The following is a 19,460-nucleotide window of genomic DNA, read 5'->3' on the forward strand; positions in this document are numbered from 1 at the left end:
CAAAGCGCTCGAGTGACTGCACATTTAGCATACTTTGCCCCCCACCACTACCAGAGTGTGTGTATATGAAGCAGCCAACTGGTTTTGAAAGTAAGAAGTCACACAACTTACTGTGTAAATTGAATAAAAGCTTATATGGACTTAAGCAATCACCACGATGCTGGAACCAGAAGTTTGTATCTTTTCTTAATAAATTTGACATTAGACAATTAAAAAGTGATCAATGTGTTTTTGTTGGTAATTTTGCAAATTCTGAAACTTATTTAGCAATTTATGTTGATGATGGACTTGTCATGTCAAAATCAGAAAGTGCTATTAATGAACTTACTTTACAATAAATTACATTTTGTTGGACTTGATTCGGACTTGTTCTTGAATTGAACAAGATCTTAAAGCTGGTCCAATTATTGCTATTCATCAACATAATTATTAGTATGGTATAACTAGACCCAAACCCAGACATCCAAAGTGAAAGTTATCCTCCAACACCAAATTGTTCTATATGGTCCACATAATGTTCAGAAAAAAGTCACACCATCTTGAGCGTCATGTTTGGGGGGGGGGGGAGAGGGGGGAGAAATCGGTAAATTCGTAGTTATTTACGTTTTTCGTCAATATTTCTAAAACTACACGGTTTAGCATGAACAACCTTCTATACAAAAATGTTCTACATTAAATTTGAAATAAAAAAGGTCCTATGCATAATCCTTCCAAAATGAACGGTTCAAAAGTTACGGAGGTAGTCTAGTATAATTGGTCCAAAAAAGGCCTACCCAGACATCCAAAGTAAAAGTTTTTCTTCAACACCAAATTGTTCTATATGGTCCACATATTGTTCAGTAAAAAGTTACACCATTTTGAGCGTCCGGTTTGGGAGGGGAGATGGGGGAAAAGTCGGTAAATTAGTAGTTTTTTTACGTTTTTCGTCAATATTTCTAAACTATGCTTTAGCGTAAACAATGGTCTATACTTCTATACAAAAATGTTCTACGTGAAATTTAAAACAAAAAAGGTCCTATACATAATTGTTATAAAATCAACGGTTCCAGAGTTACGGAGGGTAAAAAGTGGAGGTTTTCGATACTTTTTATATTCTTTGGGCAATTTATAGAAATTTTCTTTAACAGGATTGTGTTTTGTAAATAAAATTTGCTATTTCAGTGGCCGATGATATGTTAGTGATAAGCCCTTGAAGAAACGTCAACCTCACCACCCAAAATCATCATCAATTGCCCAGGTAATACAAACAGTATCGAAAACCTCCACTTTTCACCCTCCGTAACTCTGGAACCGTTGATTTTATAACAATTATGTATAGGAACTTTTTTGTTTTAAATTTTATGTAGAACATTTTTGTATAGACCATTGTTTACGCTAAAGCATAATTTTAGAAATATTGACGAAAAACGTAAAAAAACTACTAATTTACCGACTTCTCCCCCATCCCCCCCCCCCCCAAACCGGACACCCAAAATGGTGTACTGAGCAAAAACTTTTACTGAGCACTAGGTGGACCATATAGAACAATTTGGCGTTGGAGGAAAACTTTTACTTTAGATCTCTGGGTTAGGCCTCTTTTGGACCAATTATACAGTTGAGTCCGCGAATCTTTACCCGTGAGTCATCATTTAAAGCATACGAAATAAGTGGATGATAAGTCGGAAATCGAAATTTACTAAACGCAACAGCAAGTGACAGTAAGTAACTTACTGTTGCGTTTAGTAAATTTCAATTTCCGACTTATCATCGACTTATTTCGTATGCTTTAAATGATGACGTACGGGTAAAGATTCGCGGACTCAACTGTACTATTCTTCTTCTTCTACGGCACTACAGCCCAAATTGAGCCTTGGCCTCCTTTATTTTTTGCCTCCACCCTTGCCTGTCTGTGGCTGCTCTTCTCCATACACAAACTCCTAAAAGGGCTTGTGCGTCGCTGTTTACTGTGTCTTCCCAGCGCTTTCGTGGCTTCCCAACCGGTCTCTTTCCTTGGATTCTAGCATTCAGTGCTCGTTTTGGTAGCCTATCCTCTCCCATTCTTATCACATGTCCGGCCCATTGCAATCTTTGTAATCTAATGAAGTTTGACGGGGGCGTTTCCTTATAAAGTTGATAAAGCTCGTTGTTGTATCGACTTCTGAAGATTCCGTTTTCCCTCACAGGTCCTAGTATTCTCCTAAGTACTTTCCTTTCGAATGTGTCGAGTTTGTTTTTGGATGTTTCTTTCAGCACCCAGGCTTCACTGCCATAGTATGTTATTGGTCGAATTAAGGTTTTATAGATTCTCATCTTTGTATTTCGGTGGACACTTTTAGACCGAAATGTATGGGAGAGGGCAAAATAAGCTCTGTTTGCCTGCGTTATTCTCTTCCGTATTTCTCCATCTTCTGATTCGTCGGCATATATTTCTACTCCCAGGTATGTAAACTTTTCAACCGTTTCAATGTCATGTTCATGTATAATGTTTTCTGGGACTATATTTCTTCTCGTCTGAGTCATTATTTTTGTTTTTTCTGTGTTAATTTCCAGACCTAGTATTTTTGTTTGTGTTTTTAACTCTGCATATGTTTCCTGTGCTCCTGTTGATGTTCTAGTCATAATATTAATATCATCAGCATAAGCGGCCAGTTGAACCGTTCGGTTGGTCAGTAGATTTCCTCGTCCAGTTTGCATTTGCCTAACCGCATACTCCAGTGCCAGGTTAAACAATGTTGGGGCCAGCCCATCTCCCTGTTTTAGTCCCTGCGAAATGTTAAAAAGTCTGTCCGGTGGTTTTGTATTACCTATGTATTACAACTGTACTATACTACCTTTGTAACTTTGGAACCGTTCATTTTAGAAGGATTATGCATGGGACCTTCTTTATTGCAAATTTAATGTAGGACATTTTTGTATAGTAGGTTGTTCATGCTAAACCGCACAGTTTTAGAAATATTGACGAAAAACCTAAAAAACTACGAATTTACCGATTTCTCCCCCTCTACCCCCCAAACCCGACGCTCAAAATGGTGTGACTTTTTTCTGAACATTATGTGGACCATATAGAACAATTTGGTGTTGTTTCACTTTGGATGTCTGGGTTATGCCATTATTTGGATCAATTATATCATACTATATATAGAAAAACTTCTTGTTAAATTTAATATGAGTAATGCTAACCCATTAAAGATTCCTGCAGAGCCTAGTGTACCTTTGTCTAGGAAATATTTTAAATTGTAATAAATCTTTGCCATATCGTGAGGCTATTGGTTCACTAATATTTCTAGCAACCACCAGTCGCCCAGATATTACATTTGCAGTTAATCAGGTACGCAGATTCTTTAATGCTTGGAGTGATGAACATTGGAAAGCAGTAAAACGAATTTTTAGATATCTAAAATATACTGCTCATTATAAAATTGTGTACAAAAAAACTACACAAAACAAGGTAATAGGCTACACTGATGCAGACTATGTTGGCTGTCTGGATACAAGAAAATCTACTAGTGGATATGTATTTATACTAGGCAATGGCCCTATTAACTGGAAGAGCCAAAAACAGAATGTAGTGGCACAATCAACGACAGATGCTGAATATGTGTCCTTGGCTTTTGGTGTTAGAGAAGCTTTATGACTTAAAATTTTTTTAAAAGAGATTGAAATTGATGTCTCACCTGTCAACATTTTTGTTGATAATCAATCTGCCATTATAGGTCTGGATCCCGCGTATGAAAAAAAAGTTGATTAATAGCAAGCTGAAAATTTGTTAATAGCTTAAGGGTGTCTAGTCGAATAAACTTTGATATGTGTGAACACTGGAACAGGGGTAGTTTTAATTGTGGAACAGGTTAAAAATTTGGAACGGTCACAGCACGAAAACGGCACATTTATTTTGTCCGACAGAACAGATTTAAACTCTTCGAACAGATATTAAACTCTCATGCAAAAATCAGACTGCTATTTATCACCAAATGGGCGTTTTAATGAGTGGAACATGTAGAATATGTCAAATGACAGGAATTATGACAGGTAATAAATAGCAGTCTGATTTTTTCATGAGAGTTTAATCTCTGTTCGGAGAGTTTAAGTCTGTTCTGTCGGACAAAATAAATGTGCCGTTTTCGTGCTGTGACCGTTCCAAATTTTTAACCTGTTCCAAAATTAAAACCACCCCTGTTTCAGTGTTCCCATATATCAAAGTTTATTCGACTAGACACCCTTAAGCTATTAACAAATTTTCAGCTTGCTATTAATCAACTTTTTTTTCATACGCGGGATCCAGACCTATTAAGCTAATACTCCGGTCAACTTACGCATCCGAGGCTACAAAAATTACCATCAAGCTGAAAATTGGCACGATTGTTCAAGTACCATCATAAATGGAATCTAAAAAGTCCTCATAAATCCGACCCGTGCTAAAAATTTTACACGGGGTCAAAGGTCACCAAATATGGTTTTTAGCGATTTTCAGCGAAACGGTAAGTTTTATCGTAAAATTAGTTCTAACAAAAAATGTAGATTAGATAATTATCTATAAAAAATGCCCTATTACTTTTTTTCCTGAGAGCCACCGTTTTTGAGATATTATAACGATTCAAAAAGTGGTAATCGTCATAATATGTGAACACGTTTCCACACCACCTTTGAGGTAGTGTACTTAGCACGTTTTTTTAACGTGGTTTCCCCAGTAGGCCTATTCCACGGATTTGTTATGATTCTGTTTAATTTAAAGCTATTTAATAATTGATATTGGCAAGGGTTAAAAATGATAAAAGTTATATAAAGTGGTATAAATTAAAAAAAGGGAAATTTATCAAACTGGTTAATAATTTTCTAATACTTCTGCTTCCATTGTTCTACTTCTCATTGTTCTTCTTCCTCTTCTTCATCTTTTAGTTCTTCTTCTTCTTCTTCTTGTTCATCCTGGGTGCAAGTAAATTGTCAAAATAATGACACATCGCATGGCTCCTCGATAGAATCAAATTTTGACCGGTTTTGACAATTAGTGCATGCTACCGAACAAAACAGTCCAACATTTTTGCAACCACATTTAGCGGTACATCCCTTTTTACAGTTGCAAAAAATTGTGTTCAGGAGTTTTTCCGACGCAGGGGTGAGTAAAGTTTGAATTGGTTCTAATGAACTGTCGACTAATATCCATCCCCAGTCTTTTGGATCTAGCTGATAACCAAGCCACACTTGAACTTTGTAGTATACCCGAAAAAGATGTTGATGAGCAGCCGCTGAGGTTGGAGGAAGACAAGATAACTGCACTTGTTTTTTGTTTCGAGTACTTTTAAAAAAACATGCATATCGAAACTGATCTAAGCACGTAGTTTTCCTTAGGCGCTCCATACATAGAGAGAAGAAAGCTAATTCCGTTGAACTTCTTGTGGAGTTGAATTAGTTTTTTTTTTAAACTTCAGCCCATTCAAGTAAATCTTGTTTTTCAAACATTTTAAAAACAGTCGTTTTACCCCTCCTGAAAAATGCAGATGTCGTATCACAGCCAGTTATTGCGTGTAAAAATAGTATATGATTTTGACATTTTGCAAAAGTAGATAAACTTTTCGATGAATATATTTCCGATTGGTGTTGAGCTTTTCCAGGTTTTAAAAAAAAAAGATAGTTTTTTCGATTGGAGTTCTACCAGTGAGTAATACGAGCAAGTCTACATCTTCACCTACAACAATAGTTGTATTTGTTAAATTGAATTGCTCTATGGCTGTTTCAATTATCATTACGTCAGCATCATTATTAGCTTGTTTTACCGATATATTTTCAGCAATAAACTTATCTTTCAGCATTGAAATGAACCGAGATTTGTTGTGAGTATTTGCAAGAAATTTCTGTTGAGTGGTAGATACTGTCATATATTGATCAAATAAAATATTAGAAGATGAAGATGTTGCTGAAGTTCTACGACGTTGTTCTGTAGCTTTAATATTTCTCGTAAAATCATTATAGCCATCAAATACGACAGTAACTCTGGGACCAAAATGATGCCGTACATACTGAACGTATTTATCTAAGATAACGTTGAATGTTTCTTCGCTATCCCACACAATGCGATGTAATAGATATCCTCCATCAATTATGTATGTCGCTTTTATGTTGTTATGAATTATTATAAGTTAAAACTTTGTCATATCAATTTACTATTTTTGTTGGGATTGGGCCGTAAAATTCAAATAATTCTTATTATTTTCGCGTTACATTCACTTTGTAAAGATTTTTTTGTTGGCACTGTAATATAATACAGCTTATATACTGCATCCCTCGGTAGACCGCAAGCTGTATAGTAGAAACATTATCATATTTATAATCGTATATTATTATGTGTAATATAAGTTAAGTTGACCGATAAAATATTATGTTTACTTGTATTACAGTTTCAGTGATGTATATACCTGTGTACTAATACATATATTATGACGATTAGAAGTCTTTCAACTCTTTGAATCGTTGTATCTCAAAAATAGTGGCTCTTAGGAAAAAAACTATTCAGATATTTTTTATAGATAATTATCTAACCTACATTTTTTGTTAGAGCTAATTTTACGATAAAACTTACCGTTTCGGTAAAAGTCGCTAAAAACCATATTTGGTGACCTTTGACCCCGCGTAAATTTTTTAGCACGGGTCGGATTTATGAGGACTTTTTAGATTTCATTTATGATGGTATTTTGAACAATCCTGCCAATTTTCAGCTTGATGGTAATTATTGTAGCCTCACTCCTATTTTTGAGTCTAACTAGACAGGTCTATAACACAGGCACAACAATTTCATAGCAGAACAAAGCATATTGATATTAAGGTTCACTTTGTTCGAGATCAGTGTGAAAACAAGAATATCTGTGTAAGCTATGTCAATACAAGTAATCAGTTAGCAGACTTGTTCACGAAAGCATTGCCAAAGTCTACCCGTCTAACTTTTTGAACATAGAAATAACACTCATAAAAGGTATTGTGGAAGGAAAACGATGCATTTACATTTTGGTGGATGGGGGTTAAAATTACTTTTCATTTTTTCTTAAAATACATTTAGTTATCAATTTTGTTTGCAGCATATCTCGCTTAGTTTTAATGTAATGTACCTTTAGTATAGCTCATTTTTAAGGTCTTTTCAAGCACTACAAAATGTATTAGTACCATTATACACCTAAAATCGACCGTTTCTCTGTTATTTCAAGTTGAATACACCAATTTGAGAATGTACCAAAAAAACAAACTATTTTCACCTATCATATATCTTTTTTTGTATTATAACTAGAAGATTTGTGAAGGCAAGTGTTTCTTTGTTTTTTTATAATCTACAAAAATGATTAATATAGTTTTTTATGTAGATAAGGACACATCATTAAACTTGATAAAAATAATAAACTTAAAGATAAAACCCATAACTAAATTAAAATTCATGGTGACGTTTCAATTATTACTTTAATCATCGTCCGAATAATAAGTTTCTTGAGCGGATGCTTTAAAATAATTTTAAAGGAACAAACAATATTTAATGAAAACGTAAAAAATGACAATCATTGGGTTAAGTCAATAATTTCAAACACGCCATGTCTTGTTGCGTGTTTAAGGGTGGCTTCAAAAGAAATATGGATAATGCCTCCTTGATGCTGAGTTCCGTTGGAGAGCTTGCATGACCAATGATTGAGAAGTCCTTACGACTAATAGGGTGGTCAGAATCAGTCATGTGTTGGAATACCGCTGAATTTGGAACTGTTCTTGATCGTCTTCCTAAGTGAGGAGTGACACCTAAGTGTTCGCAACATCTGACATTAAAGTGACGTCGAGTCTTCCCGACGTACGTAGCTGCACAGCTACTACATTTGAATTGGTATATAATGTTAGATGCGAGATCACTAGGAATCATGTCTTTCACATGGAAACGAGATCCTATCCTTTCCAAAGTCGTGAAAGCAAATCTTAATTCTATAGAGGAAAATGATTTTTTAATTGTTCTACGGATGTTGCGTTTATAAACGCAGATAGCTTCATTCCCAACAAATACAAAACAAGTTTAATCAACATACTTGTTCACCGCGCTTTCACTATCTGTTCAACCTGGCAATTCCTACATGAAGAGTTAGAAAACATAAAGGTGATCTTAAGTAAAAATGGTTTTTCGTTGAACTTCTTAGAAAGATACATCAGACGTTTTTTCAATAACAAATTCCAACAAAACAGCAAAGTAGAAGAAATCAAAGAAAAGATCTATATCAAACTTCCATATACTGGTTACCACAGCTTACAAATCCGACGCAACATCCGTAGAACAATTTATTTATTTATTTATTTATTTATTTATTTACGGGATTACCCCCATTACAACACATACAGTATAAAATCAATCTCTGTAATATCTACTAAACTAGAGTAAAATAAATCTTAATTACATACTTATTAAACAAAAACGAAATATTAATAGTTATCCATTACACATATTACATCTATTACACAAATCAGTTCAAATAAACAAAAAGTACCTGTCAAGCTCTTTTAATCCGATTCTTAAAACCAGCCAAGGAGACACCAAACATTTCCAAGTTATTCTCGTTTATAATTTTTAGTGTTCGCTCAATGGGAGAATGCATACCATAGTTTGTCCGATGAAAAGGTATATAAAACAAATCAACATGTCTGAGACTTCTGGAGGGAACATATAAATTAATAGATTGGAGAAGTTCAGAACAACAAATTAAACCATTTATTAATTTAAACACAAATACCAAATCAGAGTTATCTCGTCGAGTTTTTAATAAATTCATGTTGAGTGTTTTTAAAATATAGGTATAATCATGATTAGTAATGCGTATGTTTAATTTGTATGCACAATATCTCAAAAATTTATTCTGCAATCTCTCCAACGTAGTAGAATGAGCTTGGTATTGTGGAGACCATACAATAGATGCATATTCCACTTTAGATACAACCAAAGCATAATTACCGTTCTTAAAGCCCCTACAGATAGTCTCAGACAGTTGCGAATGATAAAGCCCAAAGATTTTGATGCATTTACTGTTACACCATTTATATGTTGCACAAAACGCAACTGGTCATCAAATGTGACTCCTAAGTCTTTTATTGTTTTAACATAAGACAATTCATTTTCAGTAATTGTGTAAGAAGTATCATATTTTTTATTATATTTATAAAAGCTTATATAACAGCATTTAGCAACATTTAAATGCAAAATATTATTCTCACACCAAATACTCAACCGGTCTAAATCTTCTTGAATTAATGTTACATCAACATTTGAATCTACGGATTTAAATAATTTCAAATCATCTGCAAACATCAGGAAATCGCAATTTCTAAAACACTCTGATATATCGTTCACAAATATATTAAATAACAAAGGTGAACAGTGAGCTCCTTGGGGTACTCCTGATGTCACATGAATTATATTTGAATTAAAACAACCTACTCTCACCTGCTGTGTGCGATCTCTTAAAAAGCTATTGAACCATTGTAAGGATTGATGACTGAAGCCAAAAGCATTTAATTTTCCCAATAACATGTTATGATCTACTCTGTCAAATGCCTTGGAGAAGTCAGTATAAATAGTATCCATCTGACTTTTATTCTCCAACGCGTTTAATATTTTTTGTTCAAAGAGTACTAAATTTGTTACCGTTGATTTATTCTGAGAAAATCCATGTTGATTGTGTATTAGACGCTCTTTACAATAAAATTTTAATTGATCGTGCAATAGTCTATCAAAAAGTTTTGGTATAGAGGATTGTTTACAAACGCTTCGATAATTTGTTATGTCTTGTTTATTACCTGATTTAAAAATTGGGACAGATATAAGAGTGCTTCCATAAAGTTGGGAAAACTGATGTCTTTAATGATGACTCAAAAAGAAGATATAAAGGATTAGTTAGTGAATATATACAGTTCTTTAGAAAGTAATCGGGAATACCATCTGGACCACTGCTTAACTTATTGGGTAGGGATAAAATGTTGTTGAAAATATCTTTCACTGATATTGAAAAATTAGGTATAAAAAGATTGTTGTTTCCCTTTACTTCCAAGTTATTAATATTTGATTGTGGCGAATAAACTGTTGAAAAAAATTGACGGAAACAGTTTGCAATCTGTTGTCCGTTTGTTGCTATAGCATTACCATAGTACATACTGTTTGGTAAATCATTTGATGCTCTCTTACTGTTTACAAACTGCCAAAAGTACTTAGCGATTACTGCATAAATTATGATTTACTTGATTCAGATAAGTGTTATAACATTGATTTGATAGATCCTTACACAATCTCCTAAGTTCTGAAAAAATCACATAATCCTCTTGATTACAGGAAGCTAAATAATTTTTATGAGCAATTTTTTTCTGTACAACTAAATAACGCAAGTTGGCATCAAACCATTTTGGATAACTAGAAGTTTTAAATCTTTTCACCGGTACAAACAATGATAGTGACATATTAAGTATGTTGTAAAATTCTGTTAAAGCATCATCAACATTTGACAAATTCAAATGGTCTTCCCAATGTATCATTGAAAGATAGTTATTGAGACCTTCATAGTCTGCATTTACAAAATCATGATAAAATTCAGTATATTCTAATGACTTACCTCGATGTTCACACAAACTAATATTGTAAGTGTAACCTATGTGATGATAACTATTTTTGAAAATCGGATCTGAGGCTTTTGCTACTTGTAAATCACAAACATTTGTAAATATTAAGTCTAAAAACACATTTCTTTCATTTGGAATATTAATCATCTGGAAAAAATTCAAGTACCCATAAAACTCAGCTAAGTACAATGCATGTGAACCTTGAGGACAATTCACCAAGACACCTGATTCATTGTTATCCCATGAAGCTTCCGGAAGGTTGAAGTCTCCGAATATATATGTCTTATGATGATTATACCTTTGGGATATATCTTCGACTGATAAACAGTGTTGTTCATATATTTGTTCTACGGATTTTGGTGGAATATATACCCCTCCAATTATAAAATTTTCTTTACCAAATGAGCATAAAAGAAAAAGTTGTTCAATAGATTTGTACAAGGGTTTCAGCACAGTTACCTTAATGTAGTCTTTAACAACAATCAAAATACCTCCTCCTCTTGACTTATAACTATTATCACGATCACATCTAAAAGTTCTATATGAAGGTATTTTAATTTCACTATCTAAAATATCCTCGTTTAACCAACTTTCAACAAATATAAAAATGTCATAATCAGAACATAAAATAGAACTAATCAGATCTTGAATTTTTGTACGAAGTCCTCCGACGTTCTGACAATAAACTTGTAATGGGGATGAGATTAGTTTTTTCCTTCTTTCTTGAATGATTCAATTTTTGGTACACCATTTCTGTATTTTATGGCAATGTCTTTTTCGCCTTTATTTTGTCTGTCTTTTAATTCTTTCCAAGCTTTACTGAACATATCCCTTTGCATATTTGTTTGATCACTATTTATTTTGATTGTTGAGTTCTGTAGTCTTTTCTTACTCCTTAAAATGTCCTTAACAACACCATTATTGGAAAAAATAGCTCTAAGTGGACGAGACTTACCACCCGTGTTCTTTCCTACTCGAACAACCTTCACTAAATCCTCCAACGCTTCATCTTTTCCCATTTGTTTCATAATTTCCTCGACTTTGGCTTTGTCTTGTTTTATCCTATCTTCAATATTCTCAGAATTCAATTCGGGAACATTGAATAACATAATATTGTTAGATTTTACAATTCTATCATTTATTTCTATGAACATTTCCTCAAATGGCAAACCTGGCGCATTGGAGTTGCATTTCAGTTCATCAATAGTCTTCCTTAGATCACAAATTAAAAGCATTTCCCTCAATAGAATTAAGATTTGCTTTCACGACTTTGGAAAGGATAGGATCTCGTTTCCATGTGAAAGACATGATTCCTAGTGATCTCGCATCTAACATTATATACCAATTCAAATGTAGTAGCTGTGCAGCTACGTACTTCGGGAAGACTCGACGTCACTTTAATGTCAGATGTTGCGAACACTTAGGTGTCACTCCTCACTTAGGAAGACGATCAAGAACAGTTCCAAATTCAGCGGTATTCCAACGTATGACTGATTCTGACCACCCTATTAGTCGTAAGGACTTCTCAATCATTGGTCATGCATGGTTCTCCAACGGAACTCAGCATCAAGGAGGCATTATCCATATTTCTTTTGAAGCCACCCCTAAACACGCAACAAGACATGGCGTGTTTGAAATTATTGACTTAACCCAATGATTGTCAATGTCATTTTTTACGTTTTCATTAATTATTGTTTGTTCCTTTAAAATTATTTTAAAGCATCCGCTCAAGAAACTTATTATTCTGACGATGATTAAAATAATAATTGAAACGTCACCATGAATTTTAATTTAATTATGGGTTTTATCTTTAAGTTTATTATTTTTACATAGTTTTTTTAGTTAGATGCATAGTTTTTAAGGTATTCGCAAAAAACCGTTCGAAAAGGTATTATGTTTCAATGAAAATGGCCAATTTTCAACCACGAATATCTCAAAATGTGTCGAGTTTTCAAAAAAAATTATAGAACGGTTTTGCTTAGAATTAGGTTCTTTAGCGAATTCCATGGTAATTTTAACCAAAAATTTTTCCACCCCTAAGAAGGGGTGGGAACCACCCCAAGATAAAAGCACACACCGACATAGGGTAGACTTTGAATTAGGAGATAAGTAGAGGCTAGGTCCAAAACTTCATTAAAATCCATGCAGTAGGATAGAATTCAGAGGGAATATCCCATTCTTGCTCCATTTGACTGGTGTATTATTTCTCTGGAATACAACGGAGAAGTTATATTCGCGACGGGCGACGGAATGATAGACAAGCATGAAACCGGAAGTGAATAGTTGGTCTCGTCTTGCTAAGGCGCGTTGACTAATATATCGATTATACTATTTCGGCGACTTGAAAACACTACTTCCAGCTGCAACTCTAAAACCAGAAGCCCGAGGTCAAATGTCTCACCTTGAAGACCATCCTTGGGTTAGAAGCTTTCATTCGACACTTCATGTGTCATTCTATCTGGTCTAATGACGGATGAGTTGTGTTTACAGATCGACAGACAGATATGGATAATTCACAGTTTTCACATTTTTTCCAAAATTGGTGAAAACAATAAACATGAGCATTTTATTGGATAAAATTACAATAAAAATACTTTTAACGCGTTTTTCTTTTTCGGAACCACATTTTTCAAAATCGGAGACGTTTTTCTTCAAATCTACTACACCAATAGTAAACCAAAACGTTTTTGACACTTTATACATATTATATACGATTACTAAATAAACTTCTAAAGTTTTAAAAAAATACCCCCTGTTTAGAACAGGGAGTTCAACCACAAAACAGATGCTTTTTCGAACTTCTTATAATAATCACGTATAAAGGCCATGAAAATAAATAAACATTAACGTTTGAAAGGTTTATACTATATACGCCAGTCAATGAGAGCCAGAACAGGATATTACCTCCAAATTCTATCCTACTGCATGGATTTTAATGAAATTCTGGGAATAGCCTCTACTTACCTACTAATTCAAAGTCTACCTTATATATTATGGCGCTTTTATTTGGGGGCGGTTCCCACCCCTTCAACGGGGTGGAAAATTTTTGGTCAAAATAACCACAGAAGTGGCTAGAGAACCTAATTCTAAACAAAAACTGTTCTATATAATATATATACAGCGTGTCCATTTAAGTCGGCATCATATGGGAAACTTTTTTATTCTTAGTTTTATGAAAAAAAGTTATTCTTTATAAAAAGTTGTGCATGGTCTAAAACCTAAAATACAATCATCAGTTATCAATTTTTTTAAACCGTATACGAGGTATGTCAAAAAATATGAATTTTACTCAAGAGTAAAGTAGCTTTATTTTTCACAATATTGAAAATTGTTATAATGAAAAGTTGTTTGGAATTTAGAACTATATTTTAATATGCAATTTCATTCGTCTAATTAAAAAAAAAATTGAATTTGTTTTTTAATTATCGATAACCAACATTATTTTCAGTTATGTATTTCAGTTATTATGATAACTCTTTTATTAATTTTACGAAAAACAGTTATTCTGTATAAAATGTTCTGCATGGTCTAAAACCGAGAATACAACCATGTTATATCAAATTTTGTCAATTTTATACGAGGTATATAGAAAAATATGAATTCGCGTAAGAGTACATAAATAAAATACCGTTATTTTTCAAGATATTGAAAATTGTGATTATGTGAAGTTGTATACTAAAAATCATGTTCCAATATGTAATTACATCCTTCTTATTGAAATATTCTGAACTATAAAGGTACTTTATTCTTGATCGATTTTCATCTTATTTGACATACCTCGTATAAAATTGATGAAATTTGATATTAGATAGTTGTATTCAAGGCTTTTGACCATGCAGAACTTTTTATAAATTATACATTTTTTTCGTAAAATTAATAATAAAAGAGTTATAATTTAAATAACTGAAAATAATGTTGGTTATCCATAAAAAAATTCAATTTTTTTTCAATTAGAAGGATGAAATTGCATATTAAAATATAGTTGTTAATTCCAAACAACTTTTCATTATAACAATTTTCAATATTGTGAAAAATAAAGCTACTTTACTCTTGAGTAAAATTCATATTTTTTGACATACCTCGTATACGGCTTAAAAAAATTGATAAGTGATGGTTGTATTTTAAGTTTTAGAACATGCACAACTTTGTATAAAGAATAACTTTTTTTCATAAAACTAAGAATAAAAAAGTTTCCCATATGATGCCGACTTAATTGGACACGCTGTATATATATATATATATATATATATATATATATATATATATATATATATATATATATATATATATATATATATATATATATATTTTTTTAAACTCAATACTTTTTGAGTAATTTGTGGTTGAAAATTGGCCATTCTCATTGAAAAATTACATCTTTTCGGACGGTTTTTTGCGAATATCTTAAAAACTATGCATCTAACTAAAAAAATATATAAAACATTTTTGTAGCTTATAAAAAACAAAGATTCGTTGCTTTATAAATCGTCTAGTTATAATACAAAAAGAGATTATGGTAGGTGAAAAGAGTTTGTTTTTTTTGGTGCATGATCAAATCGGTGTATTCAACTTGGAATAACAAAGAAACGGTCGATTTTAGGTGTGAAATGCAACACCTTTTATAGTGCTTAAAAAGACCTTTAAACTGAGAAATATTAAATGTCGATTACATTCAAACTAAGCGAGATATGCTGCAAAAAATATTGATGACTAATGTATTTTATGAAAAAATGAGAAGTATATTTAACCCCTCATCCACCATAATTTAAATGCATCGTTTTCCTGCTACAATACCTTTTATTATAGTGTTATTTCTATGGACGGGTTTAAAATGAATGGTTTTTGAAATAAATAATATCAAATTATACACCGCATTTTTAATTTTTTTTTAAATCTTCCTTTTTCTCCATGTAACTTTAAAATGATAAGAGATACAGTAATGAAAAACAAAAACAAAATTTTTATTTAAAAAAAAACCCTACATTTTTGTATATCTCCTTTTCGTATCTGTTATCATTTTCGAGGAGCAAATACATGTAGCAAAAGAAGATTTTTAAGAAAAATTAGAAATGCTCTCTATAATTTGATCTTATTTTTTTTAACGTTCATTTTAAACCTGTCCAACTTTTTGAACATAGAAATAACACTATAATAAAAGGTATTTAGAAGGAAAACGATACATTTAAATTCTGGTGGATGAGGGGTTAAATATACTTCTCATTTTTTCTTAAAATCCATTAGTCATCAATTTTTTTGCAGCATATCTCGCTTAGTTTGAATGTAATCGACATTTAATATTGCTTATTTTAAAGGTCTTTTCAAGCAGTACAAAAGGTATTGGTAACATACACCCAAAATCGACGGTTTCTCTGTTATATTATTTCACGTTGAATACAACGATTTGAGCATGCACCAAAAAACAAACTCTTTTCACCTACCATAATATCTCTTTTTGTATTATAACTAGAAGATTTATGAAGGAACCAATATCTTTGTTTTTTTATAAGCTACAAAAATGTTTTGTAGAGTGTTTTTAGTTAAATGCATAGTTTTTAAGGTATTCGCAAAAAACCGTCCGAAAAGGTGTCATTTTTCAATGAAAATGGCCAATTTTTAACCACGAATAACAAAAAAAGTATACAGTTTTTAAAAAAAATTATACAACAGTTTTTGCTTAGAATTAGGTTCTCTAGCCACTTCCGTGGTTATTTCGACCAAAAATTTTTCCACCCCCTTGAAGGGGTGGGAACCGCCCCCAAGATAAAAGCGTCATAGTAAATAAGGTAAACTTGTTTCTTGAGCTATTCCCTACTTACTGTGAAAATATCAAGTAAATCGATGTAGTAGGATAGAATTCGGAGCCAAATATCCTCACTGACTGCCCTAATATTAGTTTTAAGTTTCACGAATTGCTACAGAAAGACAGAATGTCTCCCAAAATTAAAATGCATCTTTTGAAAGACGAAAATATATACCAACAAACCTTACCAATGTATAAGGGTGATTCCATTTCAAATCATTCAATTTTGTATAAAAAAACTTTTGGATCTCCGATTTGTCTGAAAAGTGGTGTATAGCATCTGCGGAATGTAAAAATGAGACATTTAAGGTCAAATTGTCTTCTTTTTTTCTCAAAATGTCATTTTAAACGATTTTACAGTGATTTGGTATTTATTTAAACACATTTGCATTTTCTATCGTAAAGTATCGATGGAAAAAATAATATTTTAATAGAAGGGACTCAAAAATGTCATTATAATAAGTTATTTTGATTCAAAACAAGTTTTTGACCAAATGTTAATGTTAAAAAACGTTAAAATACCGTTTTTTACATTTTCCTCCATTTACAAGATACATCATATTCGATTTGGCTGAACATTTGTCCACAGATAGCCAAAACATAGGACTTTAAGTGGATAAAAGGAATAATTTTACAATACAAAAAAGTTACATGCAATATCATAGTCAAAAATATAGGCGTCACGACAAAAATTGTTAAAAGAAATTGTAATAATAGTAAATACGATTTATTTGGAACAATTCCAGTTCCTACCATTTTTGTCGAAAAGTTAAAAATGGTGGAGATATTGAGCAAAAACGGTTCTCCTTTAAAATCAAGATGGCGGCTAACGTAACGGAGGAATTCATTCGCGATTTTAAATTTGGACTACTATTGACCCACCTAAATATTAGAAAAATAAAATTTTGGACAGCTCGGCATGCAAGGTCAAATGAAGACCACACGGAAGAAAGGCGAAATGTCACAAAAAGGTTAATTCGAGAAAATTGAGTTTGAAATTGAAACCGCTCGCCTTTCTTCCCTGTACGGAGAATTTTATAACGTGTTTTAAGCTATGAGGATTCGTCTTTTTCCCATGTTTGAATGACTCACATAAAACTACTACTAAAAACCTACATATTGCTGCTCTGAACCAAAAATAATAAAAAATTGACATTTCGCCTTTCTTCCGTGTTGTCTTCAAATGCTATCCCGACTGGACTAATATACTTTTGAGTCTGATATTATTGCATGTAACTTTTTGTATTGTAAAATTATTCAAATCCTTTTAACCACTTACACTAAAATTTGATCAATAACTTGTTTTGAATCAAAATAACTTGTTATAATTCCTTATGACATTTTTGAGTCCCTTCTATTAAAATATTATTTTTTCCATTGATACTTTATTGTTTAAATAAACACCAAATCACTGTAAAATGGCATAAAATAACATTTTGAGAAAAAAAAGCAAAAGACTTTTTGACCTTAAATGTCTTATTTTTACGTCCCGCAGAAGCTATACACCAAGTTTCAGAAAAGTCGGAGATTCAAAAGTTTTTGCCTGAGTGATTTGACATGGAATGTACCATAAAAAAACTACATATAGGCATAAATATAATAGTTTTTTAAATTACTCAAAAATTAATGTTTTTCCAATTTAGAAAGTAAAAGTCCCTTTAATCATAAATATTGTCCTTGAATGATATTACATAAATATCAGTTTGAATTCAAATGCATTAGAAGTACAGTATTAAAGTTTGTAAGAGAACACTAATTTAAACAAATATTATTGTTATGAACAAAGGAAGTGTAAAGAGTTTCATCATAAAGCGCAAAATATTTCTTTTATTTTACTTTGATTAATGGTGAAATCATTTTCATTTTTATATTATAAGTTTGCTCGTAAGTGTTCAATGCAGATTAAAGAAATTGACGCCAACATCGAATTACTAATATGTGGCATATTTAAAATTAGCTGTACATTAAATTTTACAAATAAAAATTCTTACCTCGGCTGCTTCTCTTCTATTTGGTTCAGTACAGAGATGATTCACAATCTCTGTTCGGTGTGGCGGCCTTGAAATACCTTTCTCTCCCGTGCCTTCAAGCAACCCTTGTTTGAACTTCGCTTCCATGTTCATTTCTCCGGCAGTGGGTAATGTCACCGGTTTTGTCTGTAACTTTTCTCCGAAATTTTTGTGAAAGAGCTTGTTATTTTTACTAGCGTCTTTTTTAAACACATCTTTGATTTTTACTTTGTCTTTTCTCACTTTCTGCGGCAGACTCGTGATGGTTCCTACATTAGTGGAACCCAATACAGGTTGGTCTTCCTCAGGTTGCTCAGACTGGCTTAACCTCCTCTTCTTGTCATCAGGTATGGCGTGACCATCAAGAAATTTCTTGGTTTTTACAAGTTCCGAATCGCTACCTCGTCTTTCCTTCTGTTTTTCTCTGTAGTGATTGTGTATCACAAATTTTGACTTCAGATCACTCTCTTGCGTCAGACTAGTAATTATATCCTGCAAGAAAAACAAAAACTAATATAAAAAATGTACCTTTATAATTCAATGATAAAGAATCATCACTAAAAAATTTCTATAAAAATAGCTTTTCTGTAGATCCCTAATCACTATTTTTTATGAAATTACGAGAAACTGACAGATTTGCATTTATTATCAAAGGTAATACCACGAGTCCTCTAAATTTTATCGATAAATTTTTTTGTTTTCACGAAAACTTCTTTATTTGGTAAAATTACGAAAACAAACCGAATGATAAAATCACGAGTCCGAAGGACGAGTGATTTTATCCATTTCGGTTTGTTTGAGTGATTTTACCCTAAATAAAGAAGTTTAAGTATGAAAACGAACAAATTTATCAAGCAAAATTTAGAGGACGAGTGGTATTTGAAAAGATTATTTTGTGAACCAATATGTATTATTAGTAAATACGGGCATCTGTGAAATATTTTTAAGACAACTAGGATCAATGTCTTAAGTAGGTTATAGATAAATTATTTTATGATTTAAAAATGAACCAATTTATTTATTATATTGTTAATACATAAAAAACTGTTTAAATAGAA

At 32.2% G+C, this 19,460-nt stretch overlaps 1 protein-coding gene across 10 annotated transcripts in view; it reads right to left on the bottom strand.

The window, feature by feature from the left end:
* LOC114343065 (uncharacterized) overlaps positions 1–19,460 on the bottom strand; it is a 618,263-nt gene that overhangs the window by 178,475 nt on the left and 420,328 nt on the right. For all 10 annotated transcript variants that reach the window (XM_050651573.1, XM_050651571.1, XM_050651566.1 and 7 more), the window contains one exon: positions 18,385–18,894. In XM_050651573.1, coding sequence (XP_050507530.1) covers positions 18,385–18,894 — 510 coding nt within the window. The remainder of the gene's footprint in view (positions 1–18,384; positions 18,895–19,460) is intronic.

Source organism: Diabrotica virgifera, chromosome 5 (genome assembly GCF_917563875.1).
Source record: "Diabrotica virgifera virgifera chromosome 5, PGI_DIABVI_V3a".
In the NCBI taxonomy this organism is placed as follows: domain Eukaryota; kingdom Metazoa; phylum Arthropoda; class Insecta; order Coleoptera; family Chrysomelidae; genus Diabrotica; species Diabrotica virgifera.